This window comes from Callospermophilus lateralis, chromosome 3 (genome assembly GCF_048772815.1).
Source record: "Callospermophilus lateralis isolate mCalLat2 chromosome 3, mCalLat2.hap1, whole genome shotgun sequence".
NCBI classification, from domain to species: domain Eukaryota; kingdom Metazoa; phylum Chordata; class Mammalia; order Rodentia; family Sciuridae; genus Callospermophilus; species Callospermophilus lateralis.
The window spans coordinates 165,754,817-165,772,460 of record NC_135307.1 but is presented as its reverse complement, the minus strand read 5'-3'; the positions used below and the strand labels follow the sequence as shown (position 1 = coordinate 165,772,460).

Sequence of the window (17,644 nt, the reverse complement as noted above, 5' to 3'; positions counted from 1 at the left end):
AATTTGTCTTTGATGTTTCTTAGGACACAGGTTTTCTGTTTTAATTTAGCTCATCATTGAGAGAGAATTCCAGGAAGCTTCAGGGCATTTTAATTTATTCACAAAGAACATTTCATCATGTAGCTACTGGTTCTTCTTCTTCTTCTTTATTCCATCAGGGAAATATACACCAATTTTTCTCATTTCCCCTCTGACATCTTTGCGACAGGGCAAGTGACTCATCTTTATGTGAAGTTAACGTCAGACCTACTGCTGGCCTCTGAGACAGAGTCCTAAATGTGGCCAATATTACCCCCAAGTGATTGGGGATGGGACCGTTAACTTAGGGATTTAAAGTCAAACCATTTTTCTTAAATGATTCAGTTGTGCCTTCTCTAATCTTTGGCTAGCTTGTGAGGGAAAATGTGGATTCTCTGGGCTACTATCTATCTCTGTTCTACACAAGATTTTTTTTTTTTTTTTCAACTTAATCAATGAGGACTTGCCTTTTAGAAAAAAAAATACTTCCATACACACACACACACACACACACACACACACACACACATATTCATTATTTTCTTGAGTATAAAACTCAGACATATTTACTTTTATTCTCGTAATTACCAAGCTATTAGGACAGTTTTGACTCCATTTGTCCACTTTCAACTTATTTTTGAAATTTATTTTAATTCTATAGACGCTTAAACTCGTAAGATATGATTATTCTATTTTAGACATTGGTGTTCATTTAGATTTGCCTATGTGTTCATAACTTTCTTTGCTACACATTTTTTCTATGTCTCAGATTATTTGGGAACACTGCCTCGTATTTTCTCTAGAAGTTCCTTTTATATGATCCACAGTAAGAAACTCATTGGGGTTTTTATTTTTGGTTTTTGCATTTCCGCCCCCCCCCCCCCAAGAATGTCCTTATTTTTTTTAATGTGGATGAGAATACCCATTTCTTTTTATTCTGGGATGATATAGTCACTGATTATAGAATTTAATGTTGGAAATTATTTTTCTTATAGATTGAAGGTAAAACTTTACTGTCCTCTAACTTCTACTATTTTTTAGTTAACTATTAGTTTACTTATTTTGATGATAACTTTTTATTTTTCCCCCTTTGGCTGCATTTAGGAATATATATATATATATATATATATATATATATATATATATATTTTCATATATATATATATGAAACATGTTTATATTTTATACATATATATTTTATAGCATATCTGGATATGTGTTTCAGGTGGCTAGATGGATAACACATCAGTTTTATAAAAACTCTGAGCTAACATGTCAATAAATAATGGCTTATGTCCAATTTTTCCCTTCTCTGCTAGAGTTCTGTGTGCATGCACATATATTTTTGCATATAAGATAAAATGGACCACCTTACTTCACTTTCTCTCTTAACCCTTTAGTATTTTCCATCTTTTTATCTCTTTGTGCTGCTCTGTGGATAAATTTTTTCTGACCCTTTTTCTGATGCACCTATTCTTTGCTTAAATTGCTGTTTTATTGACCCTCTGAGTTTTTAATTTTAGGTTTTGCATTTTATATTATTTATAGAATTTCTGTTGGTCTATTTTCAAATCTACAAATCTGTATGTCGTACTTGTTGCAGGGAAGATTCCCTGTGAGATCTCTCATTCCTGGTTTTGCTTGGGGTTCTTGTACATCAAGGCTGCTGAAAGATGAATTCAAAGTTTCCAGCTTTAGCAAAAACTCATCAGGTCAAAATAGATTCCTTGCTTATTGTAGGTCAAGGTTCACTGCTCCTTTCAGTTTGGTCCCGATCATTCTTTCAGTTTTTGTGGTTCTTAGGGTGTTTCAAGGAGAGAGTTTTACTATCAAATTGAGTTTTTTAAATTGCTTTCAGGGAAGGATGGTCCAAATACAACCTAACCGAATATTATTAGAAATAAGAAGCCCCACCCCCACCCCATGATGTTTCTAAATGTTTTAAGTTAGTTAACATCTGTATTACTTGGGATTCAACTATGGAATCATAATGAACAGGATACACTGTGTGTGCTACAGGGAGTTGTTGATTGCCTCATTCAACCCAGGGGACTGGCTTTATGCAGTCTTAATGATGTCTTTCCCTCTAATGCTGGACTCTGGTAGACAGGCAGTTTGAAAGCGAAGTTTAACAAGTAGTCTTGGTGACTTGGGTAATCTGCAGGAGCTGAAACTCTGTCACAGATTTGAACACACACACACACACCGACAGACACACACACACACACACACACACACACACACACACACGGCCCAGGAGTCAGAACAACTAAAGACCCAAGGGGAAGGGGAACTGACTGAAGGCCCAGCTGCTGCTTCTCAACCACCAGACAAATCAACAGAGCAGCAATATAGTGCCTGTGTGCTGTAAAAGGGCTGCTGCCTCTCTCAACAATCCTCCAAATCTCCATGAAACCCTTTGGAACTCAAAAGAAACTGAACTCTAGGAAATATACTTCAACTGAGCCACACTGGCACATTACAAAACTATTACCTTGTTATGTAAAAATTAGGAATTTTCTTAATTAAAAAATACATTGACTTTCTCTTGAAAAATTAGGCTACATGATTATAATGGAAACAAGTAAACAAATTCTAGGGCTGCAAAGAAACTCCCCCTTAGGTCTGTATGGTACTCCCTTGTCTGCTTCCTGGATTTCTGTTGCCTGTTGGCCCCTAGAAGGCAAAAGATTTGGAGATTAAGACAAAATTGCAGCCGGACATGGTGGCGCATGCTTGTAATCCCAGTGGCTCAGGAGGCTGAGACAGGAGGATCATGAGTTCAAAGCCAGACTCAGTAAAGGTGAGACCCTAAGCAACTCAGTGAGACCTTGTCTCTAAATAAAATAGAAACAGAGCTGGGGATGTGGCCCAGTGGTTGAGTGGCCCTGAATTCAATCCCCAGTACCTAAAAAAAAAAAAAAAAAATTGCAACTTAGAGACACATGAGTGCCATTGATTCCTCACCCCTTTCTTTGCCCCATCAGCTTTCTTTCCACCTCCTTTTCAACAGTTTCCTTCCCCGAGGATGAGACAGTGTGGGAGCGTGGCAATAGATGTATTGCATGGAAGGCAGAGGAACGTGCCCCACCTGCACAAATTGAGGATTATATGTTGGTGGGGTTCAGAGTTTCCCCAGCAAACACTGAATTTAACATCAGGGATAGAATGAGATCAGCCTCAAATATTATTTGGCTTTCATCTTCCCATATGCCGTACATGAAAGAAATCTACACAACCACTGATGGAAAACTTTGGGTTCTATTTCTACTTCTGCATTCCCGTCAACATGCATGATGTGTATGAACTTTCCTGCTACTTGATTTTTTGAAATTTTGAATATATCCCTAGGTTTTTTTTTTCTTTTATTGAAAATAGTCAAATGCACACACTTCAAACACTTTATAAAGCAAAAATTACAAAACTTTAATTGTTGTCTGGAAGCAATTACACGATTTTACTATGGCCTTCAACATTTCAAGGGAAAGAATAGCCAAACTCCATCTAAGAGAAATATTTATCTGCAGAAAATCTGAAAGGAAAATATATTAGGTGCTTTGAAATGTTTGATGAAGCAGAGTATAGAGGTCGAAGGCTGTCATAAAAGGTCCAACGTGGGGCTCTGGACTGAGAAAAGGAAGCTTTGGTTCAAAATAGGAAAGCAGTTGCTAAGAGCTGTGCTCTTTTGCAGGTATTAAGCCTCAAGCCAAAATAGTCTAACCAACTGCTTAGAGTTCTGTTTGTACATTTTAAACAAAAAACAACTAACACAAGTGTTCTCAGTTATTGTGGTCATTAATTGAATCTTTGAATTTGACAAGAATTTGTAACTGAAACCAAGCCTCAAAAATGGGTTTTGCCCTAGGTAAACTTGCTTGTTTACAGGGAAATTTGTACTAAGCTACATCCCCAGTCCTGCTTCTTTTTTCTTTGCACCTTGTATATTACCCCTACCTCTCTAAAACAATGAAAAGTAACTCTTAGTTTGAGCTGATATAATTCTCAAATTTGTTATTGGGCCTTTGTTTTAGGTGGAACCAGGAGAACTATAAGACTCGAAAATTACCGTAAAGCAGTTAAAACATCTATATAATTCTTGAGGTACCAACCACTGTGCAACCACCTTGGCTGATGCCATCATCAATTCTCAGTGGATTTCAAATGGTCTATGAACAGGTCTTCTTGCTGCCCTGTGGATCCAGTCACAATCCATTCTCAGCATAACAGCCATAATAATTCTTGGAATCGGGTCACTCCTCTGTTCAAGATCCTTCATGGCTCTTATGTCTCCAGAATAAAGGCTGAAAGATACAATGTGATCCGACTCCCCTTTGCTGCAGTCTATCTTCCTGTCCTCATTGATCTGTTCTTTGTTGAGGCCACATTGGGATTCTTGCTCAGCCCCAATGAGCCAGCCCAATCCCATCTTGGGCTGTTGTATGGACTGTTTCCTCATCTTCCAAGTCTCTACTTGGGCAGTTCTCCCTGTCTTACAAGGCTTTCTCAAATCTGTCCTCTCAAAGAAGCTTTCCCCCATCACTCTGTAGAATTTGGCACCCTTTCTGTGCCACCCTCCCATCATGGTCTTTCTATTCTGCTCTACTTTCTGTTTTTCATAGCACGTATCACCTTCTCCCGCTAGATTATACACTTCTTCCTTAATGTCATTCAGTGTCAGTCACGCCCCATAGGAGTATAAGCTCCACAAGGGGAGAGGGACTTTGTCTGATTTCTTCACTGATGCTTCCTGATGCCCGTGAGATCCAGACACCCCAAAACGATACTTGACAGATAGTTGATATTCAATGAAAAATTTTATTTTTGAAACTGTAAAAAGATTCATAAATTTTGCATGTCATTCTTTCTCAGGGACCCTGCTCAGATCCCTCATTCTAATTTTAGTCTATGTGCTTTTGAAGGGAGGACCAATAAATATTCTTTGAATTTATGTAGAAAGCTAATAAGATAAACTTTACATTACAAAAGTAGAGCTCTTAAGGCTATATTCACTGGGCCTTCATTGTTCCACTGAACCAAAGCCGTCAATAGTTCTGCCTCATCTTTTCTTTGGTTTCTTGATGGCAGTGGAATTTTGTGGAGAATTTTTTTTTTTTAAAGTGGTAGTTGTGATCATATTTGATATCTAATCCCTGGAAAGGATGGGGAAGAACCAAGGAGAACTCAGTAATCAGTGACCTTTCTGGTGCCATGCCACACTGGAGGTGTTGGGAGAGACAGTGGAGTTGTAGGTGTTACATCTCTAGCCCACAAGGCACACCAGGAGACCTCCCAGATAAATAATTTAAGACACCAGGTGACTTATAAAGCAATTTCATTGCCAAAAAAAAATGACAGCCTCCCTTTTTTTCCACACAGGGGGAAGGCTCCTCCTCATTCTTGTCGGAAACTTGCCCTGAGGATCCCTCTGTTTCCCCCAAGTTTACTCCCCCCAACCCTCCAGCTCTCAAGTGGTGACCACCGTCCTTCCTTCCGGCCAGGTAGGACTGGATGGGAGGGCTCGCTTTTGAGAGGACGTGGTGTGTGGCCATCTGGTTTCCAAACAGCATGTACTGGCTCCTTACTCTTCATCCACCCTTCTCTATGTCCCCATGTTTTTCTTGCTCCAGTGTGTGGCCACACCCGAGATGGTTTCTGGTCCTTTCTTGCCTTCCTCTGGTATTTATTTCTGCATCATTGTGGTCTCTCTTCCTTAGATAACTTCCATTCTCCCATATTATCTTTGTCCTCTTTGCTCTTTTGATTTCTCAATTTGCAAAACTGGATTTCTTTTTAATCTTCATCTTTCTTGCACTCCAGAATATTCTTCTCACTTTTGGAACATTTTTTTTTTTCTTCCATTCCTGTTTCTCACTGCTCTGTTTCCCCACAGTCCTATTATCTAAAAACTCAGTTGGATCAAATTAATACTCAGGGAGTCTTTTCAAGACACTCCACTCGTCTCACCACACCACTCATTTTGAACAAAATTTGTAATTTGCTTTATTCCCACGTGGTGTTAAGGGGGCAGCTCATGATTTTCTGATCCTGAAGAAACAAGAGGTCTTTGAAATTGCTCACCAATGTGGATGTTTGGGCCAGGAGCTATTGATTAGAGCAAACTGCAAGCTCAAAAGTTAGAAAGGGACTTTAACTTGCCAGTGAGGTGCATCGTAAAATCTATTCTGTTCCTTTCACTAATAAGGAAACTGGTCTGCATCATTTTAAAGGGCGTGTATTTCAGGGAGAAAAGAAGTACCCTTGTGATTACAAATAAAGCAAACGTCTATAGTACAGTAGGTTATGTTTGACAATATTTGATCGTATGTTGCAAAATAGCTAGTAGAAAGGATTGGACTATTCTCAACATGAAGAAGCCACACATGTTTAAGATGATGGATATGCCAGTTACTCTGATCAGATCTTAACAATATCTTATACCTTCATTGAAATATTACGCCATCTCTTATAAATATGTACAATTATCATGTGTTTGTGAACATTTGAAACATTTTAAAAAACTTAAATAGCGAGTTTCTATTCTTGTATGTAATGAAATAGAGTTCTATAGCAAGGCTTGGAGCATTTTCATCTTCAAGCATTTATTAATCTGTGAAGTAATACAGTTTAGAAACTGTAATATCAAAGAATTAAGGAAAACAACTTTTTTACTGAGAAAGGGATATACATTCCTTCACTTCGTCTACATCAAGGTTTGAAACTCAGTGTGTTGGAAGGGCGGGTGAGTTATTTGGGCATCTTGTTTAATTGCAGACGTCTTGGTTGGGGCCTGATGGTTTGCCTTTCTAGCTAACTCCCAGGATATACTACATTTCCACAGACCACATTCTGACTGGTAGGATTCTAGTACATTTCTCTTTCCTGGTTTTTGCTAGCTTTAAACTGTCTTTGTGCTATTTATTTTCTTTGAAAAACATTTTTAACCTAATCACAAACTGGCCCTTTGATGTCTTTTTATTTTCTCCTGACTGTAACATAACAGAGAGGGAGAGAGAAAGCCCCCTGAGAGCAAAGGCCCAGCCTGGCCAGGAATTCAGGCCATGCCCTCTTAACAGTGGCAATTTTGTTCATATGTGACCTTGTGATAAAGCTCACTTTGGAAGGTGGCACAGACAAGGGCCATGCAATATTGATTTCCAGTTTCTACGGGAAGCCTCCAGGGAGAGAGACCTTGAAAATGCTTTTGCATTTGCATGTAGAGGATACCCTTCAAATCGTCAATGGTGAACATCATTGGATTTTTGTTTTGGGGTTTCAAACCACAAGTAGAATATTGGATTTTCTCAGGGGATGCAAATGACAACGGACGTAAAAACATATGACTTGGGTTTTGCTTTTCAAAACAAATACATAGAGACATCAATGTTATATTTTTGTCCTTCTGCTCCCTCAGGCTTGTGATAGCCTAATCACAGCTTGTATTCCCTTCAGAATGTACACTGAGCTTCCTGTTTATCAAAAATATTTATTTTTAAAAAGATACAAATATTCCCAGAATATCTGTACTTTCATAAATTTTTAATCACATTGTTAGTTTTAGTCCCTTTAGTTTCCCACATATAAAATGTGGCATAAAAATAAATCGGTTTCACACTTTCTGTTAAAAAAAAATAGATCTCATTGCTAAGAGAGAATAGAAACCTAATTATGCTATTTTATATTTGTAAAAAGAACAAAATGTTCTTTTATAGCAGCATATAAAATATAGATTTTATACTAATTTTAATGTTTCTGCAAACGTTTTCTTTCTTGCTTACTTTTTCACTTGACATTTCCATTTATACACTAGCTGAAAAACACAGTCAATGAATTAAAAGTCCATAAAGTTATTACACATTTGCTAAAATAAACATATTTTTCCCATGATAGAAGATTGAGCCTGAGAATACATTTCTAAAATTGTGAGTGAAAATCTTCATTGATAAAATCATCCTCCTTCTTATCACCTGGAGATTACTAGGTGAAACTGAACAGGTGAATCACACTTTTAATCTTGGTACCTTCTATTTTGAATAGCTACAAATCATTGCAGAGTGAGATTTAAAACAAACAAAAAATAATGTTTGCTCGCTTTCTGTACATATGAACCTTTAAATAAAGAAAAGTAGAGTGATCAATTTCTAAAAATAGCAATGACAAATCATTGGAAAATTATAAACATATGCCAAGAATATCTTAAGTGCTTCTTTGTTCTAGATTATACCTATTTCAATAGCACAAAAGAATGGAAAACACAGTTCCTAAATGTTTTAAGTTAATAAAATTCAGTTTAAGGTCATAGAAGGACATGAAATATTCTTTCTGATGAAAACCAGCAAAAATGAGCATTATCAGGAACCTTCAAAGCACATTACATGTACTATCTTCTTAGTCTCACTGTTATATATTCGACTATATGAACTTTACTAAGGTCTCCTGAGAAGTACCAAACCTTGCACACACCACAGGTATTGTGCCTTTAGGTTGTTTTTTTATTTTTTTATTTTTGGTAAGCATCTGAAGGCATGGTTTTATGATCTCCGTATCAGCATGTTTGACAGCACTTTCTTATTTTGATGCAGACAGGCAAGCAATATATTGTGTGTCATCTGTGCCTCAGTATACCCATCTATAAAACAGAGATACGACCAGTCTCTTTGTTAAAGGAAGCAGATCTTTTAGTGACTAGAAGGACAGATACCATCCATATATACCAAATCAGCCTCCACAAGATTATGACCAAATCCTGCCAGGGATTTAACCCCCAAGCCAGTCACAATATCAGGAGACCTTAAACATCACAGGCAACATATTTAAGTTGATGAGAAATCCCCTGTTTTTAACAAATGTCTTTGAGAACAGCTCCCAGTGATAGGTAACAAACAGATGTGAACATGCGATTAAAGGAATAATTCTAAAATCTGGGCTCACTGTCTTGGGGTCATGCCCTCATGCTTTCTTTTTAAAAGCAATTTACCTACAGCTCTGCCAGGCTTAGGTAAAGAGCATATGTTGCATTCCACAGCAACCCACCTATTATCTGCTGGAGAAATGCAGGCCCAAAATGCTTATAAGAAGAAACAAATTACCCTGAAGGGAGGACTTTTGTGGTTCTTACATAGGCCAGATCCCAGAAGTCAGGGAGGTAAGGGTAATCCTCCACCAGCCATGAAATCTATAAGAACAGGTTCCAATTAGAACTGGTCAGCATGGACCAAAATGACCTAGAGTTATCGTGTGCAGTGGGGACTTGTAAGTCTGATGGCCTCCTGCAGTCCGTCAAAATCAATAGCTGGTCCTGGGAAGGACTCTCTGGATACTTTCCTCAACTCCTGATAAAACTGGAGGGCAGGAGGGGTGCAGCATCCTTCTATTCTCTCAGAGGAACCACTCTCTTCCCTTCCTGGAGCGTGTCCCCTCTTCTCTTTTCCTATCCATTCTCATAAACTCATGCCGGCTACTTTGAGTGACATTTCTGAAATCTTTCCGTGGTGATCACAAGAACTGGTGAGAAAGGGTTGCTGTGATTGCTTCAGCTCCTCAGCAGGCTCTTGCCCTATCACACAGAGACTAAATTTTACAAAACAGACTTGTGAAAGCAGGACTCACTTTTGGGACATCCACCATTGACCGCTGTATCATTGGGAGGGAGGGAGGGGAGGCAATGCCAAGCAGAGGGGTTGGGGGCGGCGCGCTCCATGGCCTGCACAGGTGGGCCAAGAGATTTTGATTCAACCTGTCTTGCACAGGGCTATTGAAGACTCACAGCTTGTTCTTAAAGCATCAAGAATGAAGAAGGGCACATTCACCCCCACCTACTCCCAAATTCAGCTTTTCTTTCTCCATCTTTTCTTTTTGTTCTCGTGTGCCATTTACCTTATGGCTATAGGTACTGAGTTCAAAACAGAGACTAACTGATTTTGCTTCCCTTGAGCACTTCTTGCTTTCCTCCCTCACCCTACCCTCCTGGTGAAATCATGAAATCATCTCTTCCCCCAGTCCCAGATCAACATCCTTGTTAATGAAGCCTCCTTCTGAATTGTACAAGAAAGGGGTTAGGGGACACGTGGCCCTTAAGGAGAGGCCTAATTTTATTTGTTCAGCCATTGTCTTTCATTTGGATTTCATTTATTTATTCAAGTCCTATTGACTAGACCCTCCTGTTTACCTCTGAGGATACAAGGACAGCTAAAGACACATCTTGAAAGAGAAATATCTCCTTTTCTTTCCATGTAAGTCTCAGTCACAGAGCACCAAGGGGCTTCTCCAGAGCATATGACAAATGACCTTGTTTTTTTTTTTTTTTTTTTTGTCTGGAGTTAGAGTAAAGGGAACTGCTTGGGGCTAAATTTTGAAAGATTTAAGCACAAAATAAGGAAGGTTTTCTGAGCCTGTAAGAATATTTACATATTTCAATACATCCCTGGGGTGGTGGTTGTTTTTTTTTTTTTTTTTTTTTTTCTCTCTTTGAAGATCCTTAAACATGGAGACAAAGAGCCTGTCTACCAGCAGAAGGTTGTTTACAGGTGACCTTTTTAGGATCCCCTTTGAGTCTGTGAAGGATATGATTCATTAAAAGTCAGAAGTTTGACACTAAAATAATAGATAAGAGATCCAGAGAATTCAGGGTGTGGGAGGACTCATTAAATAGAATTGCATAAACATCGTGCTGAAAGATTTAATGAGTCCATAGTTTAACTTATAGAACAAAGGAGCAGAGATGGCCTAGAAAAAAAAATTGAAATCAATATTGTGCTTCTGAATTAACAGCTATAGATTGTTGTATTAACACCTGAGAGATGAATTCTGTAGTTATATCTTAATATGTATGTTGGTGTTCTCATTCTGGGCAAAATGACCATTGCTCATTTTGAGAGTTCTGTTTGTGTGTTCTTATTTCTGTGGCCTCTGGGAACTATGCATGTTTTAAGTAGCTACCATTGGTTGGATAGTGTTCATGGGTTTTCCTTCATTATTTCAAACAATAGTTATCAAATGCCTACTACATAGAAGCACTAAACTAGGTGCTGAGAAAGTAAAAAGATGCACCCTGACTCACTTCAAAGGGACTACTATTTAATACTGTACAGAGGGGTAGGAAGAAATGGTCTGCAATGTTGTGCAATTTTCACATCCAATGTTCAATATGCAGTAGCCAACTAGCCACAAGTGTTTTTAAATTTTTATTTATTTATTTATTTATTTTCTTTTTATGGAACTGGGTATTAAACCTGGGGCACTCTCCTGCTGAGCTACATCCATAGCCCTTTTTATTTTAATACAGGGTCTCTCTAGGTTTCCCAGGCTGGCATTGAACTTGTTATTCTCATGCCTCAGCCTCCTGAGTTGCCTGGATTACAGGCCAATGACACCCTGCCAGCCATAGGTTATTACCTGCCTGAAATGTGGTCAATGCAACCAAGGAACTGAGTTTTTAATTTGACTTTTATTTAAATGTAAATGTAAAACAGCGACAATCTTTTGCTTCATCTTAACATCTAATGTGTAAACTATTATTTTGCCAAGGATTTGCATGGGATAGACACTATGATCATCATTATAATAGAGCTATTTACAGGGGAGAAGGGACTGATACACACTTAGGAAAACCGAAGAGGGCTTCACAGAGGTGGCAGTTTTTGAGCTGAGACCCACAGCCCTGAGTCAAAGTTCACCAGGCAGAGGAGTAGACAGAAGGGCATTCCTCATGACATCATGAGAAGGTCCAAGATGCCTGTGAATTGTTGTGGAACTGCATGTAATCTCATTGTTGCATGTTGTATGAATTGGCCCAGGCTTTCATAACAACATATCCCAGACTGAGTGGCTTCAACAGAAATTTATGTTCTGCCGGTTCTGGAGCCTAAAGGTCCAAAATCATGACTCCTGCAAGGCTGGGTTTCTAATGAGGCTTCTCTTCTAGGCCTGCAGACGGAAACTTAGCTGTGTCCTCCACTGACCTCTCTCCTGTATACCATAAGAGAAAGAGAAGGAGAACCGTAATGTCTCTCTGTCTTCATCTCCAAATATATCACATGGGGGTTAGGGTATCAACATGAATTCAAGGGACCAGTTTAACTCACAACACACATCATTCAATAAACAAATATCTTTCATCTAGGTTGATTTCCTTAGAAAAAGAAATATATGCCTCGTACCCAGCTCACACAAATTAAATAGAAAACTACGATCTATTTGTCATCATGTCATGATTTTGATCGCTGCTTTTGATTTACATATTAATTAATAACATAGAGTTCTAGAATATTAACAAGTATTTTAAAAACTCTACCTGAACCAATAAATCCACCTCACAAATCTCAAATGTCCTTAATTACGACCTAAGCAAATATTCATTTTCCTTTATTCTTGGAAGACAAACCAGTGATGAGCCAGGGCTTCCTGTCTTAGCTCTCAAGAGTCCACTTTTAAATTTTTCTGGATTTCGTGAGCCAGTTGTTAAACATAGCCATTATTAAAAATTTGAATTAACATACAAGTAAACAAATTAAATTAAAAGCAAAGGTAACAAATACTCAAAAGTCATTATGTACAATTTCATAGCTTCTATTATTGTCTGTGCTTTTGAGGTACCTTATATCTCTGCTACCTGCATGATGACTCTGTCTGAGCATCTTTCCCCAACTCCTGGCTCAAAGCCATTGCTTTGTAGTTAGATGTTAGCTATGGTGCAAGTATTTATACTGTGAAAAAAAAGCAAATTCTACAAATGGGGCTTTTTTTCTCCCCTTTCCTAAGAAAGCCATGTGTTAAACATTTACCAGCACACTACTGGCATAAAAGTTCCGGTTTTCTGGCAAGGGTTTTCTCAGAACTTAAAGAATTCCTGTTGAGACTTGTTATTGTTGAAAACATTGTTATCCATGGTCTTAGTCTGTTTTCTGTAGTTGATAATACATTGCCACACACTGGGTAAGTTATGAAGAGAAGAGGTTTATTTTGTCTCATAGATCTGGTCCAGTTTGAGGCATCCAACAATGGCCTGCCTTCCTTTCTATCTTCCTTCCTTCCTCTCTATCTCTATCTCTGTCTCTCTATTTCATGGATGCTGGGGATTGAACCCAGCTCCTCACACACTAAGCAAGTACTGAGCTACATCCCTGGACCTTTTAAATTTTTTTTTTTTTTTTAATATTTGAGACAGCGTCTCCCTAAGTTGTTCAAGTTGGCCTTATCTTACAATTCTTCTGCCTCAGCCTCCCAAGTAGCTGGAATTATAAGCTGCTCCCATGCATGGCTAGAAAACCTATTCTCAATAAAAATTATCCCACTAATCCATTGATTCCATAAATGGACTAATCCTTCCATGAGGTATGTCCTTAATCACTTCCTAAACATTCCACCATGACCAACTTCATAATATCTCATAATGGAGATTAAACGAGTTTCTGAGGGGACAAACCATAGCACTATCATGTAAAAAACAAACAAAACTTTCTGCTGAAATAGATGACCTTTTAAAGACTTTTTACCGTTTCTTACACCAGAGAGCGGTATAAGGTGGTACTGTCTTGATGGTCTATGAACTCTCAGGACCCATTATAAAATATTTTTGGAAACACATAAAAGTCCCCTAAAACACAAACCTCATAGCATGAACAACATTTTTCTAACCCACTGAGCAATGTCATCCACCTGAAAATTGCCTCAACTTAACAGAGTAGCCCTCCCACTGTTAGTACTGGCTCACTGCTGAGGCGAAGGTAACACTTGGACCTTTCCCCCCCCTGAAAGTTTTTAGTAGCAACAAGTACAATAGAATAGATTCTGGGTTTTTAGATTAAATTTTATTTTTGTAGGAAACTTTTTTATCCAGTATTGCCCTTTTATACTATCTCCAAACAAGAAGTTGCTCAGGCTTTAAAACTGAAATGCCATTTGGCAGAATTTATAGCCAGACTTTTCCTAAAACTATAATTAATTCACACTTGTGGGCTGTAATATTTGAAGCCGAGGAAGTTTCAGCAACTTGTCCGGAGGCATATGGAATATGATTGACAGCACTCAATTTCCTGCCTTGGTCCTTCTCTTCAAATGTATGCCATTGTACCTGTGTTTTTTGATTAAGGACCTATTCATTTATGATTTATTTTATCATCATAACATTTTATGAGGCTGTTAAGAGGATAATTATAAAAGAAAGAATTCAAGCAGAAAAGGTTAAGTAATTTAAAGTTTCCACCCTTTCTCCAAGTATAAGTTCTGTGCACAAAACATTGACAAAATTGGATCTATATGGAATTTAAGCATAAGAATGGATAAAATCCTTGTGGCATGTAGAGAAAAGGGGAGGAATCTCAGGACATAGTTCTAGATAACTCTCAACTGCCAAAGATCCAGGAAAGGCGAAACGGGCAACATGACAAGTAAAGGGGAAAGGTGACAAGACTGTCAGGGGAGCCCAGAGGGGAAAAAAAAAATGCATCCCCCAGTCCCCTGCAAAAAAAAAAAAAAAAAGAGAGAGAGAGAGAGAAACTCCATAGTGTCTAAAGCTACTGTGTTAGGTAGTTTTCTGTGACTATAACAAAATACCTGAGACTGATCAATTAATAAGGGATTGAGGTTTATTTAATTCACAGGTCAGAAGGCTGGGAAGTCCAAGAATGTAGTGCCAGCATTTGCTCTGCTCCTGGTAAAGGCCTTCTTGCTACAACATAACATGGCAAGACAGAGCCAGCTTCCCAGACAGAGCTTACTTTTATAAAGTCATTTGTGTGACAATCCATTAATCCATTAGTCTATTAATGGACCCATCCATTCAAGAAAACAGAGCTCTAATGACCCAGTCACTGCGCATATGTTCCCCCCTCCACACTGTGCATTGAGGAACAGACTTCCAACACATGAAATATGGGGGCACATTCAAACTACAACAGTCACCGGGTGGTACAGAAAGGTGTTCTTTGGCATTAGTGAAGATGACATTACTAGTGGCCTTGGTACTAATGAGGGGTCAGTGGACAGGTGGGGGTGGGAACCAGGTAAGGGTAGAATAAACAGGAGGCAGAGAAAGGGTGGTGGCTTGTCCAACACACCTTATAAGTTTAGACTTGAAGGGAAGCAGAGTTCTACAAGAGTGATGGAAAAAATATAGAAAATTAAAGGGAAATGTAATGGAGAAGAGACTAATGAGTATTTCTAATTTATAATTCAGTCTAGTTTATTATGAGGCACTAGATAAAATGATTACCAAGAAAGAAAGAAGAGGGGTAATGATAGTGAACCCAGCCTTGGGTAGGTTGGCAGGGATGCTTTTCCTTCTGACAAATTACTATTTAATAAAAGAACAAAAATCCAGATGAGTGTGAGGCATAAATTATCAAGAACAATAAGGATAAAGGTTCCTGTAGACACTATTTGAATGTTAACTTGTTTGCTTTTGCTATTTAGTACATTAATGATAATCTACTCAGCATTACACGCCTTACATCATGATTATCACAAATGATATCAAAGGCCACAGGTTGCTACATGAAGCTTACAGACCTAACGACTGCTGCACTTGCCTTTCGGTAATTAGAATCACTCTGCCTCGTGCAGCAGGGAAATTATTTTGCACATAATAGGCTCATATATTTTTCTTTACACCTTAAGCAATAGGATTTTTATTCCCAAGGATGAGTCACAGCTCTAGGAAAGGATGGGAATCCCTAAGGGAGAAGATCCTCATTTACAGGATAGAAATCTGGAAAATCAGATTGTAGGCAAGAGAGGAGGGGATTTCTCCAAATTCCTGTCGCTTCTCTTAACACAGAAGTCAGGCCTGACCAGATGGAGTTGTACTGTAAACCCAAAGGTGTTAGAACTCAGGCTCAATCTTAGAGAAAGAGGAAAGTTACCCCCTTCTGACCATGGGATTGTTGGAAGAAAGGGAGAGAACAGAACAGGAGGTGGGATTCTGTATGTAGTTATCTGACTTCTACTCTCTAGACTAAAATCTGGGAAAGAATGAACAGGGCTCACAACTCCCCACATCCTGTGTGTCTTGGGAGGGCAGGAAAGTCCCTGGGAACACCAGGGATAGGAAAGGATGAGCTGAGAGACAGGAGGGAGTCTAGGAAGACCAGCAGGTGGGCACCCTTTAGTGATGACTGGAATCAGCTGGCCCTGACCATGAATTCAAGTAGTGAGTGACCTCTACCAGGCTCTGCCTGAGCATCTGTCACCCTAAAATAATCACCAGTCATTTGTCCATGGAGAATTCCAGATCAGCCACTTCACAGCAGAGTTCTGTGAGGCTAGAGAGGGAAGCTGTGTCCATCCAGTCCTGCTGTCCCTCCTATTTGAAGACATGCTGAGTTCCATAATGGGTTTAAGTTCCATGTTGAGAAGCCATGGGAAGGAAGGGCCACTATGACTGCACTTAACCCAGAGACCGATTTGTGCAAGAAACTTTAAAAGCAATATTGCTGGAAGTGGAATTTTGAAGCAACTAAAATTGTCTATTTCCTTGAATAGTCGGAAAGGCTAGGGCTGTTTCCCTTCCTGTCATTCTAAGCGTGGCTCCCACGCCTTCAGGGATGGGCAGCTAGGAAAGCATTTCCGCTGTGACTTCAATTACAGCCATTTCCCGGGGCAGGCAGTGCACAGGCTCTGGTAGGCAGTGCTAGCTACTCAGAGTCCATTGAAAGGGAATTGGTTGCCTGGGAGTTTTCTAACCTGATTTCAGGTTTCCTGGACACTGTGTCCTCTCACGACCCAACACCTGCTGTGACAGATAGATGTTTGTAATGAGGTGAATAACAAGCAGCATCATGAATGTCAAGTCCCATAGGAACAAAAAGGCACAATGGCTCAGGTGAGGCCAGCCTTTTTCTGTTCTTATAATTTTCTCTACCAAATTTGCATTCTCACATACAGCTTTGACCATATTTTTAGACAAAGGCTTTAAATGTATACTTTTTAGAAGAAACATTTGCTGTTTCATTGTTGAAAGGCTTGATCCTGCTGACAGACTGTCACAAACCTGGTTTTATCTTGCAGTGCTGGGGATCCACCCAGGGCATCCTGCATGCTAGTCTTCTACTGAGTCACACCCCAGCCTAAATTTTTTTCTTTTTTCTTTTTTTTGCTTTTTAATGACTGTTTAATGCAAAAAATCTCAGAATATCCTAATATTATCAATTCTAAAGGAGAATATTGCACCTTATACACACACACACACACACACACACACACACACACACACACACATTTATATTAATAAAGGAGGCAGAGGAAATGTTAAACAGTGATAGATGTGTTAAAATTAATAAATAAAATATTCATACTAGACAAATTAGACTGGCTCTTAGCTACTTTTTCTGGTAATATTTCATTAGATTTCACCCCCAAAAGTATTAATAGGCAAACACATGCCTTTTCAAAGGTCCAGTGTCAGCAAAACTTTCTGTGATTTGTACATTTTTTGTTTGCCTTGATCTGACTACTAGAACTGTGGCTGAGCTGGAAGTTGTAGACATGTTTTTCTCTTTTTCTTTAAACTTTGTGCCAAAATATATTGTTGGATATATCAGTCAGAACTTATCATTTACATTTGTATAGTTCCTCAATAGATTTAAGTCTTCCTGGCAAAACTGAAATATGACAAAAGCTATTAGGTGAGATT

The 17,644-nt window shown here is 38.7% G+C and overlaps 1 protein-coding gene across 3 annotated transcripts in view; it reads left to right on the top strand.

Moving 5' to 3' along the window:
• The window catches only part of Plcb1 (phospholipase C beta 1), a 707,068-nt gene that overhangs the window by 627,085 nt on the left and 62,339 nt on the right, over positions 1–17,644 (top strand). Inside the window, exon 32 of one of the 3 annotated variants that reach the window (XM_076851539.2) lies at positions 5,395–5,516. The exons of the other annotated variants lie outside the window; for them this stretch is intronic. Coding sequence (XP_076707654.1) covers positions 5,395–5,493 — 99 coding nt within the window. The 3' untranslated portion in view covers positions 5,494–5,516. The remainder of the gene's footprint in view (positions 1–5,394; positions 5,517–17,644) is intronic. 3 annotated transcript variants of the gene reach the window in all.